General features: G+C 41.1%; 1 protein-coding gene across 1 annotated transcript; it reads left to right on the top strand.

Annotated features, from left to right (window-relative positions):
- Positions 1-2,183: 2,183 nt before the first annotated feature.
- LOC122349105 lies at positions 2,184-5,117 on the top strand. The gene is made up of 7 exons (XM_043245033.1): positions 2,184-2,192; positions 2,356-2,420; positions 2,878-3,059; positions 3,146-3,258; positions 3,336-3,400; positions 3,494-3,672; positions 4,491-5,117. The coding sequence occupies exons 1-7, from the start codon at positions 2,184-2,186 to the stop codon at positions 4,580-4,582; spliced, it is 705 nt and encodes a 234-aa protein (XP_043100968.1). The 3' UTR covers positions 4,583-5,117.
- The last annotated feature ends 8,431 nt before the right edge of the window (positions 5,118-13,548 follow it).

Genomic DNA, 13,548 nt, shown 5'->3' with positions numbered 1-13,548 from the left:
TGACATAAGTATTGCTCATGCTAATAACGCTACATGTTTTGTTAAAACTACATACTAAACCTGACATTGTTATCCTGTTTTCCACAGCTGACACTACACTTTACAAATGCATTGCTCTCCTTTAAAGGACTAGTTGTTATTCAGTTCCTGTGAGTATTTCATCCTATTTCATTTTCGTAAAACAAGAAACTTTTGCCCAACCTTTAAACAAATGTTTTTAATGAAGCATTTACACAGCATTTAAAAAGCATTTTCTGATGTTAGTTCACCCAAAAATTTAAATTATGTCATTAATTAGTCACCTTCATGTTCCAATCTCTGACATGATCAACGCTGTTTACATTCAGCATCTACTGAATGTAAACAACTCTGATTAAGTTCTGGGGTATTCTCCATAATTGTAGGAAACGGTAACTTGGGGAGAAGAATTGTTGAACAAATTTTGTTATCATTGTTTTCTTTGCACACAAAAATTATTCTCATAGCTTTATAAAATTACAGTTGAACCCCTGATGTTGCATGTACTACTTTACTGATGTTCTTCCTATGTTTCTGGACCGGGGAACATTGCAGTTGCATTGCAGTCTACAGAGGCTTTCATAATATCAAAAATATATTTTATGTTATGAAGATTAATGAAGGTTTTTGGGTTTGGAACGACATGATGTCACACCCCATTGAACTAATGTTTTATCATCTGCCTGTGTTCCATTCCTGTGTGACCACATTTGGATCTGTTCCTGTTGTCCTTTATTTAATTAGTGAAATATTAGCTAATCACCTGCATTGACATTGGGAAATCCTTCATTTCCACAAGAAAACTAGAGGAAAACAAAATAGCTGCATTAAAAACTTCTTCCAAACGTGCTACAGCCTAAAGCATTAAATATACCCAACAAATTGTAATGACTCTTTCCCTTCTGTAGTCCGGGGTCGATCATCACTGAAATGAATGTGACATTTGGAGTCTTGCCCAGTGATGCAGAGATAGTAAACGCTATTATGAAAGCTAATGTCACTCTTAATATCACCAGTGTAACACGTAAGTCAAACATCATTCAAAAGAGTGTACAATGTTTTGTGTTATTCTGTATTGTTATTTAACTAAATGATTTATTTTTCATATTCCACAACACAACCAAACTTACAAAACAGTAAGGGAGCCAATCACTACCACTACCAAAGCCACCACAACCAGTACAACTACAACTACAACTACACGTACCTCAACCACACCAACTACAACCACACCAACTACAACTACACGTACTTCAACCACACCAACTACAACCACACCAACTACAACTACACGTACTTCAACCACACCAACTACAACCACACCAACTACAACCACACCAACTACAACCACACCAACTACAACTACACGTACTACAACCACACCAACTACAACCACACCGACTACAACTACACGTACTACAACCACACCAACTACAACCACACCAACTACAACTACACGTACTACAACCACACCAACTACAACCACACCAACTACAACCGCACCAACTACAACCACACCAACTACAACTACACGTACTACAACCACACCAACTACAACCACACCAACTACAACTACACGTACTACAACCACACCAACTACAACCACACCTACTACAACCACACCGACTACAACTACTACAACTACAACCACACCAACTACAACCACACCAACTACAACCACACCAACTACAACCACACCAACTACAACTACACGTACTACAACCACACCTACTACAACCACACCAACTACAACCACACCGACTACAACTACACGTACTACAACCACACCAACTACAACCACACCAACTACAACCACACCGACTACAACTACACGTACTACAACCACACCAACTACAACCACACCAACTACAACCACACGTACTACAACCACACCAACTACAACCACACGTACTACAACCACACCAACTACAACCACACCAACTACAACCATACCAACTACAACCACACCTAAAACAACAACAACAACAACAACAACAACAACAACAACAACAAAACAAAGCCACCACAACAACAACCCAAGCACCAGCACGTCCTCTACCAGTTGTTTCCATACAGATTGTCATTGTAGAAGTGTATGTCCCACAGCTGTCAAACCCTCTAACTCCGGAATTTAAGAGCCTAGCTGCAAAAGTAGAGATTATGGTATGTTTCATGTGACAGAACAATACAGTGATTTACAGAAGCATAAGCATTTGCAAAGATACACATTATTATTATTGTATAGAACAAAAACTAGCATGATCTACTTCTATAAAAATGAAATTGTTTTCTAAAATATTAGGAAATATTCTTAAACCTGATGTGTTGTTTTCACAGTTTGATATAATCTATCAAATCAGATATGGGTCTCTTTTCATCAGGACCATCGTGATCGGTTTCATGTAAGTCAAGTTTTATTCTTTACTTTAAATGATTACTTTGTTCATTTACACTCATGTTTTCAATGTCAGACAGTTCTAATTTACCATGCCATAAAACTTACATGTATGCATCTGACACACTTTACCAAAACAATTTACAATGGATTCAATATAATAAAATATACACACTTAAATTCTCAAAGCTGAAACTGAACTTTTTTGAGACTTATTTGATGTGTTTCCTTTCAACTAAACATTGTCAACAGCACAAAAACTGGCAAGATTTTGTCTATTTAGCTTTCCTAATCATTTACGGTTATGGCAAGTCGCACTTTAACAGCAAACAAAAAACTGCTCTCTTCCATTTCTGCATCACAACACTGCAATCATATATATATATATATATATATATATATATATATATATATATATATATATAGATTTAATTGTAAACTTTAAAACATACCTTTTCCTCCAGAGCTGTTGTCAGGTCCCGGGCAGAATCAAACGTACAGGCGGAGGTTCAGTTAGTGTTTAGTCAAACGTCGACTGAACCGATCCCCACCAACAGCGACATTGTGGAGACTCTGAAAGAAGCAGCTGCTAATTCAACTGCAGGCTTCAACCTCACCATTGATGCCACTTCCATTACCGTCATTAGTAAGCTGGTTTAGATCCGACAGATTTCTAAGATTTTATGATGTTAACTTGTCTAAAATAGTTGCACTCCATTTTCTGTTTTGTAGACTCAATGCAGATAATTCCACTAATAATCCTCACCAGTGGAACCTTTGATGCTGTTCTTTCCATTAAAAATTCTACTGAATTTAAGAGCAGGGCTTTGCTGATAAAAACAGGGGTAAGTGTGACCTGCATTTTGGGTAACATGCTTTTGCAAAAGAAAGCCAATTTTGACAAACAACTCTTGTTTTGCAGCTTGAACCTTTTTTCCTGGCTGATTACCCTGCATCATTCAGTACCATAACTGTAACAAGCTTCAGGTATGAATATGCTGGTGCGTTCTTAAATAAAGTTACTAATTCAACCTAACACACCATTTTCATTAATGAATCTTGATTCCAAACTCTTTCCAGTGATGGCGGTGTAAAATTGAAGAGTTTGCCCAAGATCCAAAACAGCATGGATGTTGTCTTTGGAGCAAACGCTGTTCTACCCAATAGCGCCCAGATAGTGAACACTGTAGTTCGAGCAGCCAGAAACAACACGTTACTCTTCCAGATCTTCACTTCTTCAATTATAATAAATGGAACAGGTGAGTGCACTTCAGTCTTGTACTGCAGTGAAATATTTTGCCCTCACAGAGGGACTAAACTATTATAAAAACAAAATGTACAATTTTAAAATAAATAATTTAAACTATTAAAATCTTGTTATAAAACATAATTTCAAATTTTATTTAATCAATAAAAGGAAAGTAAAGTTAGTCTGCTGGGATAGGGAGAGAGGGCCTAGATTCAAGAGTCATGGTTTGTTACTGGTTTGTTTACTAGATTGTACAGAATTTCTGTGGGTTTTATGAAGGTACATTTTAAAGGTTATTAGATGCACAGAAACGTCTCCAGGTTACGAATGAATGAGACACTGTGTCACCGATGCTTTGGGGAACGCAAACCCCCCCAGCGCAAATTGACTTGATTCGATTAGGTTTCCTATGAGTCTGCATCGTGGTCGAATCCCAAACCACGCCAGTGGTTCTCTGACCTGGAGAAAGCACACTTTTCTTGGCGTCTTAACCCCAGACGTTTCATGTGAGCGAGGACAACATCGCAATGTTGAGCCACTTCGCTCACTGACCGGGCTAGAATCAGCCAGTCGTCGATATAGTTGAGTATAGTTGCCGCAAGGAACCCTGTTATATCATATATAACTTATTTGCGTTTTGCTGTACTGCATAAATAGGCTTTGTGCAATTTGTGATAATTTCCATTTTTGTAGAATCACTGCAGAAAATGAACAAATGAACATGGATTTGTAGAGTTCAAACTTGCAGTATTTGGCTGTTTAGATAAACGTTTTTTTTTTAAATCTGTGAATGATGATTTGTGTCTGTTTTCTTCTGTTTTAATGCAGAATATTCATCAGCTGAAGTCAGCAGCAGGATCAGTGTGTTGACCGCTTCATTCCTGGTTGTGGTGTCGCTTCTGGTTCCATGGTTTAACTGACCATAACACTCATGAGAAACAAGATTCAGATCTGTCTGAATCCGTTATCCTGACATGTCTTGATCAAACGAAGGACTCAACTTATTTCTGATGCTACTTAATGAGTAGTAAAACCTTAAATTAATCCTATTCTAAGCACTTTAAACTAGATCTAGTTCTTGATCTGTCTGTACCTATATCTGTATGTAATATAAACAGCTATATAAATTAAGGCAAAGATGTACCTGTATGTTTTCATATATTCAGTTTACTTCTGAACCCATCATTGTGCATTTATGTTGTTTTTAATATTGGTTAATGGATTATTATTATTATTATTATTATTATTATTATTATTATTATTATTATTATTGATTGCCAGATCTGTTTTATTTTGTAAGAACATTTTTTTTAATGCAGGAGTTTTTTAAATCTAATGCTGAAATACTATGCTATTATTGATTCTTCAGAAAAGGGATAAAACATGCAAAAAAGTACAAAATAAACTCATGAAATAAAACATTTTCAATTCTATTAAAATGATGATAACTTATAATCAGGCATCCTTAGTATTTCATTTAGATTACTAAACATATTAAAAATACATAGATGTAACTGGTAAGCTAGAGAGAATAGACTTATTGGTAAAATCATCAAGGAATTGGTTAAAAACCTTGAGGACAGAACAAAGGAATCAGAGCGACAGATAAGCACATCAGAAGATTGCTGAACAGAACTGAACGATTTGTTGGCGTACATGCAAACAAAACAACGCCAACTAGATGAAAAATGCAAGGACTTGCAGAGCTGATTGCGCAGGTCAAACATCTGCATCTACTGGGTCAAAGAGGGTCAAAGGACTATGACGGACGTTATGGAATACTCATTAAACTCTCTGCTGACTGAGATCTGGACACTGAGCACGGTCACAGGTCTCTCATCACGCTCCGACAGATCCTAAAGCATCTCCCCGGTCAATTGTGGTAAAACGCCTACACTTCCTGACCAAGCATACCAAAGCATACCATATATAGCTTACCAAACAAAGATTAACAACTCCTCTGACTCACGAAGCCTCTTTAAAACATTCTCTGCTCTTCTCTGCCCACCTGTCCCCCCACTATCGTCATCCTTAACCTCTGATGATTTTGCTTGTTTTTTCATTAACAAAACCACTAAGATCAGCAATCAATTTCCTGCTGCTCCTCGCCTTACGCACATCAACCCACAGCACCCCAACACATTCTCCACTTTTTCCCTCCTCTCTGAAACGGAGGTATCAAAAATCATCCTTGCCACGAATGCCACAACCTGCCCTTTAGATCCCATCCCTACTAACATCTTTCAGGCTATCGCTCCATCCGTCCTCCCTGCACTCACCCACATTATCAACAACTCTATCTCCACTGGTACATTTCCCTCAGCTTTTAAAGAGGCTCGTGTTGCCCCTCTCCTTAAAAAACCCACACTTGACCCTGAGCTCATTGAAAATTACAGACCTGTATCTCTCCTCCCATTCATGGCTAAGACACTAGAGCGTGTTGTCTTTAACCAAATCTCCTCCCATCTCTCACAAAACAATCTCCTGGACAGCAACCAATCAGGTTTCAAAAGCGGCCACTCCACAGAAACTGCACTTCTATCGGTCATTGAGGCACTGAGACGGTCAAGAGCACAATCAAAATCTTCAGTGCTTATCCTGTTGGACCTGTCTGCTGCTTTTGACACTGTAAACCATAACATTCTCCTATCAACCCTCAGGCAGATGGGGGTCTCTGGAACAGCCCTTCGGTGGTTTGAGTCCTACCTCTCTGGTAGGTCTTTCAGGGTATCATGGAGGGGTGATGTCTCAGAGTCTCATCACCTCAATACTGGAGTGCCTCAGGGCTCAGTACTTGGGCCACTGCTTTTTTCCATCTACATGACATCACTGGGTTCTGTCATTCTGAAGCATGGCTTCTCTTATCACTGCTATGCTGACGACACTCAACTCCATCTCTCCTTTCAACCAGACGATCCCACTGTTTCTGCACGTATTTCTGCGTGCCTAAACGACATCTCAGTCTGGATGAAGGATCATCACCTGCAGTTAAACCTCACAAAAACAGAGCTCCTCGTTTTTCCCGCCGATCTCAACAAACAGCGCAACCTATCTTTTCAGCTAGGCTCGGCTACTGTATCCTCGTCTAGGTCAGCTAGGAACCTTGGAGTGATCATTGACGACCAGCTAACTTTCACTGAGCACATTTCAAAAACTGCTCGATCTTGTAGGTTTGTGCTGTACAACATCAGGAAAATCAGACCATACTTATCAGAACACGCTACACAGATCCTCGTCCAGGCACTAGTCCTGAGTAGACTGGATTACTGCAACGCCCTCCTTGCTGGCCTCCCAGCCTCTACAACCAGACCTCTTCAGATGGTCCAGAATGCAGCGGCTAGGGTGGTCTTCAACGAACCAAGGAGGGCCCACGTCACACCCCTCTTCATTAGTTTACACTGGCTTCCTATAGATGCCCGCATCAAATTCAAATCCCTGATGCTGGCCTACAGGACAATCACAGGCTCCGCTCCCTCGTACTTACACTCACTAATTGAATCATATGTTCCTCCAGGTGCCTACGCTCTGCAAAGCGAAAGGCGTCTTGCAGTGCCTTCACAAAAAGGTGCAAAATCACTCTTGCGCACCTTCACCTGGTCTGTTCCTCGCTGGTGGAACGATCTGCCCGTTACCACTAGGGCAGCAGAGTCACTAGCAGTCTTCAAAAACCAACTCAAAACTCATCTTTTTCGTTTGCACTTGACCCAACATTGATAGCACTCTCTTCTTCTTCTCCTGCTCCTTCCTATCCTTTTTCTTGTCTAATAAATAAAATAAAAAAAAAAAAAAAAAAAAAAAAAAAAAAAAGCCTTGTGTCTGCGTTAGGTAAGACAAGACCCCACTCAAGAGCACTTATGCACTACTGCCCTTTTGCTGATATTAATTTGCTTCTATATGCCTACCTCATTTGTACGTCGCTTTGGATAAAGGCGTCTGCTAAATGACTAAATGTAAATGTAATGTAAGCAACAAATCCTGTTTAAGACATGAGGCAAAAAAGGACTAAAGTACGAGGGGAACATTATTCAGTGCATATACAGGGAATATAGAGACATAAAACAGAAACTAAAAGAGAAGCACAAAACATTTAGATCACCATACCAGGCATTGCTCAGAATATCCCCGTTAAACTAGTAAGATCTTTTACTCTGCGTAGGAAGCTGCAGATTGGCCCAACCCAGATAGCACACATACGTCTGCTTGTCTTTTGGTCTCTTGGTCTGGAAAGCATCCGCTGTCTAAAAACATCTGTCTTACAGATGTCAGTTTTACATACGTTCTAATAATAAACATCTTAAAGACATCTAATAGACATCTATTTGACTTCTAAAAAGAGACGTTCAATAGACGTGTTGCAGATGAGCGAACAACCTAAGTAATACATCTTACAGACACCAAATAGATGGACATTGCTATCAGGGAACAGAGGCATCCCTGAAGGTGTCTTGTGTGTCTGGTCTTTTTGTTAGAAATGCAATATTATTGATCATTGATAGGATCATGTATGTAGACATCTTATTGTTCTCATTCATTCGGGTTCTCAGAGTATTTCACAGTCATATCATGCTTGCTCGTTCTAAAAGTATTGCTATTTAGTCCCCACAAATCTGTACACACTTTAATAGACATCTAGTTAGAGGTATGCCAAAAATGATAAGCAAGACGGCGGCGTGCACATGGCAGCCTGTCGCAGCAGCTCCGATTGCTTTTTTTGATCGTATTTCTCTTTAGCGATATTTGAAAACTAGGATCTTGAGCAGCATTAGGTTCGAGAGCATCAGAAAACACTGGATTTTGATTCTTTTTACGTGACAATTTTTTTTTTAATTGGATCTTTAGGGGCAGTGTCAAGTGTGAAAAAGGTTTACTCCGAAGAGAACAACTTCTGTCACTTCTGAACACAGCGATGCCGTCTGTACCAAGAATGGATTTTCCTGTGGATCTAAGGAGAGGAGAAAAAGGGGGTGTGGAACAGGAGTGAGATGCTGTTTAAAGAAAAGACTATAGAAGCCATCTTTGCCTGTTTTTATAATATATTAAACGTTTGATCTCTTGGAAACAAGATGGAGAAGCTAACTGCACTTGCAAGAACACAGTGGAAGTATCATGAGTGCAGTTTTCAATCAATCAATCATTTTTATTTATATAGCGCTTTTAACAACACAGGTTGCATCAAAGCACTGTACAGTATAATGACAGGGATGTATAATGATGAGAGTGACCAATTTCTTATTAAATGCAGAGACGGTCTCTGTAGTCAATTCAACGATAGTCACTAGAAGTTAAGTGTCCCCAACCAAGCAAGACAGAGGCGACAGCGGCAAGGAAACAAAACCCCATGCATACAGAATGGAGAAAAAAAAACCTTGGGAGAAACCAGACTCAGTTGGGGTCAGTTCTCCTCTGACCGGACGCCCAGCACTTAACTTCCAGTTCAATTTTAAACACAGCTGTGTCAGATAGTGTAAATGACTTAGTGTGTGTGTGTGTGTGTGTGTGTGTGTGTGTGTGTGTGTGTGTGTGTGTGCATCAGGATCTGTTGATTGGTCCACGGGGCACATCTAGGTGTTCTGGTCTCTGATGAACATAATCTCTGGGTGCTGATCCACCATCTAGTCTGGATACAAACTGTGAAAACAGATTGAGAAAGAGACAGGACTAATATTAGCGTAGATGCCATTCTTTTTACGATGTCACAAGTACATCATATTGTAGGAGTAGTGTTCCCGGTTCCAGCAAATCTAAGTAATGCAGCCTAAAAATCCTTTAACGGATTTGAATAATAAAAGGTGTGTTGGTGTGTTATGTGTAGGCTAAGTTAAAAAGATGTGTCTTTAATCTAGATTTAAACTGGCAGAGAGTGTCTGCTTCCCGAACAGAGTTAGGGAGATTGTTCCAGAGTTTAGGTGCTAGATAGGAAAATGATCTGCCGCCCGCAGTTGATTTTGATATTCTAGGTATTATCAAATGGCCAGAGTTTTGAGAACGCAGCGGACGTGCAGGACTATAATGTGATAAGAGCTCGCTCAAGTATTGAGGAGCTAAACCATTCAGGGCTTTATAGGTAATTAATAAGATTTTAAAATCTATTCGATGTTTGATAGGGAGCCAGTGCAGTGTTGACAGAACCGGGCTAATATGATCATACTTCCTAGTTCTAGTAAGGACTCTGGCTGCTGTGTTTTGGACTAGCTGAAGTTTGTTTATTAAGCGTGCAGAATAACCACCCAATAAAGCATTACAATAATCTAACCTCGAGGTCATAAACGCATGAATTAATATTTCTGCATTAGAGGTTGAAAGCATAGGTCGTAATTTAGATATATTTTTAAGATGGAAAAACGCAGTTTTACAGATGCTAGAAACATGATTTTCGAAGGAAAGATTGCGGTCAAACAGCACACCTAGGTTCCTAACTGATGATGAAGAATTAACAGAGCAGCCATCAAGTGATAGACTGTGTTCTAGATTATTATATGTGGGGTTTTTAGGTCCAATTATTAGCACCTCTGTTTTTTCAGAATTTAACATTAAGAAGTTACTCATCATCCAGCTTTTATATCGACTATGCATTCTGTTAGATTCTCAATTTGGTGTGTATCACCAGGCTGCGCTGAAATATAGAGCTGAGTATCATCAGCATAGCAGTGAAAGCTAACACCATGACTCCTGATAATATCTCCCAGAGGTAACATGTACAGGTTGAAAAGTAACGGTCCTAGCACTGAGCCTCGAGGAACTCCATATTTCACTTTTGATCGATATGATACCTCCTCATTTAATGCTACAAACTGATAGCGGTCAGATAGATATGATTTAAACCATGCTAAGGCGCTTCCTCTAATGCCAACATAGTTTTCTAGTCTATCCAAGAGAATGTTGTGATCGATAGTATCGAATGCTGCGCTAAGATCTAATAGCACTAATAATGAGATAAAACCACGATCAGATGATAAAAGCAGGTCATTAGTAACTCTAATGAGAGCAGTCTCAGTACTATGGTACGGTCTAAAACCTGATTGGAAATCCTCACAGACACCATTTTTTTCTAAAAAGGAATACAGTTGTGAGGATACTACCTTTCTAGTATCTTTGACAGAAAAGGGAGATTAGAGATTGGTCTGTAATTTACTAAGTCTTTGGGATCAAGATGTGGTTTCTTAATGAGAGGTTTAACTACAGCCAGTTTGAAGGTTTTGGGAACATATCCTAATGACAATGATGAATTATTAATGTTCAAAATAGGATCTATGACTTCTGGAAGCAGATCTTTTAATAGTTTAGATGGAACAGGGTCTAACATACATGTTGCTGGTTTAGATGATTTAACATGTTTGTACAAGTCTTCTTCTCCTATAATAGAGAAAGAGTGTAATTTTTCCTCAGGGGATCTAAAGGTCACTATCTGATGTGAAACTGTAGTTGACGGCTGCATAGTTACAATTTTATCTCTGATGGTATCAATCTTAGAAGTAAAGAAATTCATGCAGCTATACTCTTGGGGAATATTAGCACCTGTTGATGCTTTATTTTTTGTTAATTTAGTTACTGTACTGAATAAATACCGGGGGTTGTGTTTGTTTTCTTCTAAAAGGGATGAAAAATAATCAGTTCTTGCAATTTTTAATGCTTTTCTGTATGACCGCATACTCTCCCGCCAGGCAATACGAAATACTTCTAATTTTTCTCCACCTGCGCTCCATTTTCCGGGCTGCTCTCTTTAGGGTGCGTGTGTTGTCATTATACCATGGATTTAGATTGTTTTCTTTTATCTTTTTTAAGTGCAAAGGAGCAACTGTATCTAAAGTGCTAGAAAAAAGAGAGTGCATACTTTCTGTTAAATCATCAAGTTTTTGCGTCGTATTAGATGAGCTAAGGAATGTCACGATTATCGTGGTTTCTCGGAAAGGACTCGGGAGAGAGAACGCTCGGGACTCGAAAGTACAAAAAACTTGACTCGGAGGTGGGATGGTGAGGCAAGGGATCGTCCACCCTCGACGGCGATGGGGACCGGCAGACCCGTGGCGAGCTCGTGATGGAGAGCTGAGGATGAGCGCAGGGGCTGCTGGGATCCATCGTCATGGTGTGACTAGGGTGGGAGGGTGGGAAAACTGGGAGCGCTCGGGGCGCGGGCACTGGAACTCGGGGGAGCGCTCGTGGCGCGGGCACTGGAACTCGGGGGAGCGCTCGGGGCGCGGGCACTGGAACTCGGGGGAGCGCTCGTGGCGCGGGCACTGGAACTCGGGGGAGCGCTCGGGGCGCGGGCACTGGAACTCGGGGGAGCGCTCGGGGCGCGGGCACTGGAACTCGGGGGAGCGCACAGGGAACAGTCTCTAGGGTGCTAACAGGACGGCTGGGCGGGACCAGCGGGCTAACAGGACGGCTGGCGGGACCAGCAACTCAGGATACACGGGAGGTGCCCAGTCTAAGTCCATATCATCCAGTTCCTCTTTTATATCCAGCAGCCCCAGGTGGATGATCAACTCATCCTCAGCCGATGTGCAGTGGGCGGAGCTCCACTCCGCGCTCTCGCTGTCGGCTGTCTCCACCGCGGCGGCAAGCTCTGATGCCCGCTCACGCACCTGGTCTGTCGCAATCGGCTCGGGACCGGTGGCGCTCCACGGCTCTGTCGCTCTCCTCAGCGATGGTTCTGTGGTCGTCCCCGGCTCAGCGATTGCGACCTCCGTGGGCACAGGCCTGGCCTCCGCGACGCGGGGAGATGATGGGCTGGGTTCTGGATCTGGAGTGGGGCTGGTGTCGTTGTCCTCCAGCGCACCCGTCATCGGCGAGTTGCAGGACACCAGCACCCACTCGATGTAAGCGGCGACGCTCTCTCGAGGGCCGTCCCCGGACAGCTTTGCTCGTGTGGTGGTGTTCAGTCCGCGGAAGTGAATCGAGCACAAAAAGCCGTCCGGGAAGCGCGAGTAGTTCGCGAGGGCGAGGAAGTCCTTAGTATAGCCCTCGAGAGAGCGATCCTCCTGCTCCAGCAGGAGGATGAGGAAATTTGGGTCGTTGTAGGGGGAATCCATGAAAAACAAACCCAAAAACAAAAAGGGGAAAAAACGCCGCTTTACTTTTATGGTCCGATCGTTCTGTCACGTTTTCCGTGATTTCTCGGAAAGGACTCGGGACTCGAGATACAAAAAACTTAAACAGATTTAATTCTTTAAACTGTAAAATAAACATACAAAGGCAGGCTTCAAAACAAAAACCATTACATTCACAGACTACAAAGACTTTACGGACATCAGAGACTTCAGGGACATCAATGACTTTAACGATCGGACAACGTGAACTGAAAACACACAGGACTAAATACTAGGAAATTAGCTCAATTAACAAGACACGGCTGCAGACAATTAAACAGCTAAACACGAAGGGAAGGCAGGGCACAGATAACACGTGGCTCGAGACAAAAAAACCAACAACAAAAGTCCAGAGATGTGACAAGGAATTGAGATAAGTCAGGAAGGTTATTTAGAAAGCTTTCTTTTGTGGTGGAAGTGATGGTTCTACCATACTTGTAATAAGCTGCAGAGTTTACAGGTTTAACTATACAGAATTCACACAAGACTAGATAGTGATCTGAAATGTCATCACTTTGCTGCAGTACTTCAACCATTTTAACATCCATTCCATGTGACAGTATTAGATCTAGAGTATGATTTTGACAATGAGTAGGTCCAGAGACGTGTTGTCTAACCCCAATGGAGTTTAAAATGTCTAAGAAAGCTGATCCTAATGAGTCTTTTTCATTATCAACATGGATATTAAAATCGCTAACAATTAAGACTTTATCTGCGGCCAGTACTAACTCAGTTAGAAAGTCAGCAAATTCTTTAATGAAATCTGTGCTGTGCCCTGGTGGCCTGTATACAGTAGCCAG

Source organism: Puntigrus tetrazona, chromosome 7 (assembly GCF_018831695.1).
Source record: "Puntigrus tetrazona isolate hp1 chromosome 7, ASM1883169v1, whole genome shotgun sequence".
Lineage (NCBI taxonomy): Eukaryota > Metazoa > Chordata > Actinopteri > Cypriniformes > Cyprinidae > Puntigrus > Puntigrus tetrazona.
This window is presented reverse-complemented; position numbering and strand designations above follow the sequence as displayed.

What these genes read in the sequence shown, in the direction of transcription:
- LOC122349105 (XM_043245033.1), top strand. An exon ending in CACTTCCATTACCGTCATTA is followed by an intron (nt 3,060 to 3,145) that starts GTAAGCTGGTTT and finishes TCTGTTTTGTAG; the next exon opens with ACTCAATGCAGATAATTCCA. An exon ending in ATAACTGTAACAAGCTTCAG is followed by an intron (nt 3,401 to 3,493) that starts GTATGAATATGC and finishes AACTCTTTCCAG; the next exon opens with TGATGGCGGTGTAAAATTGA.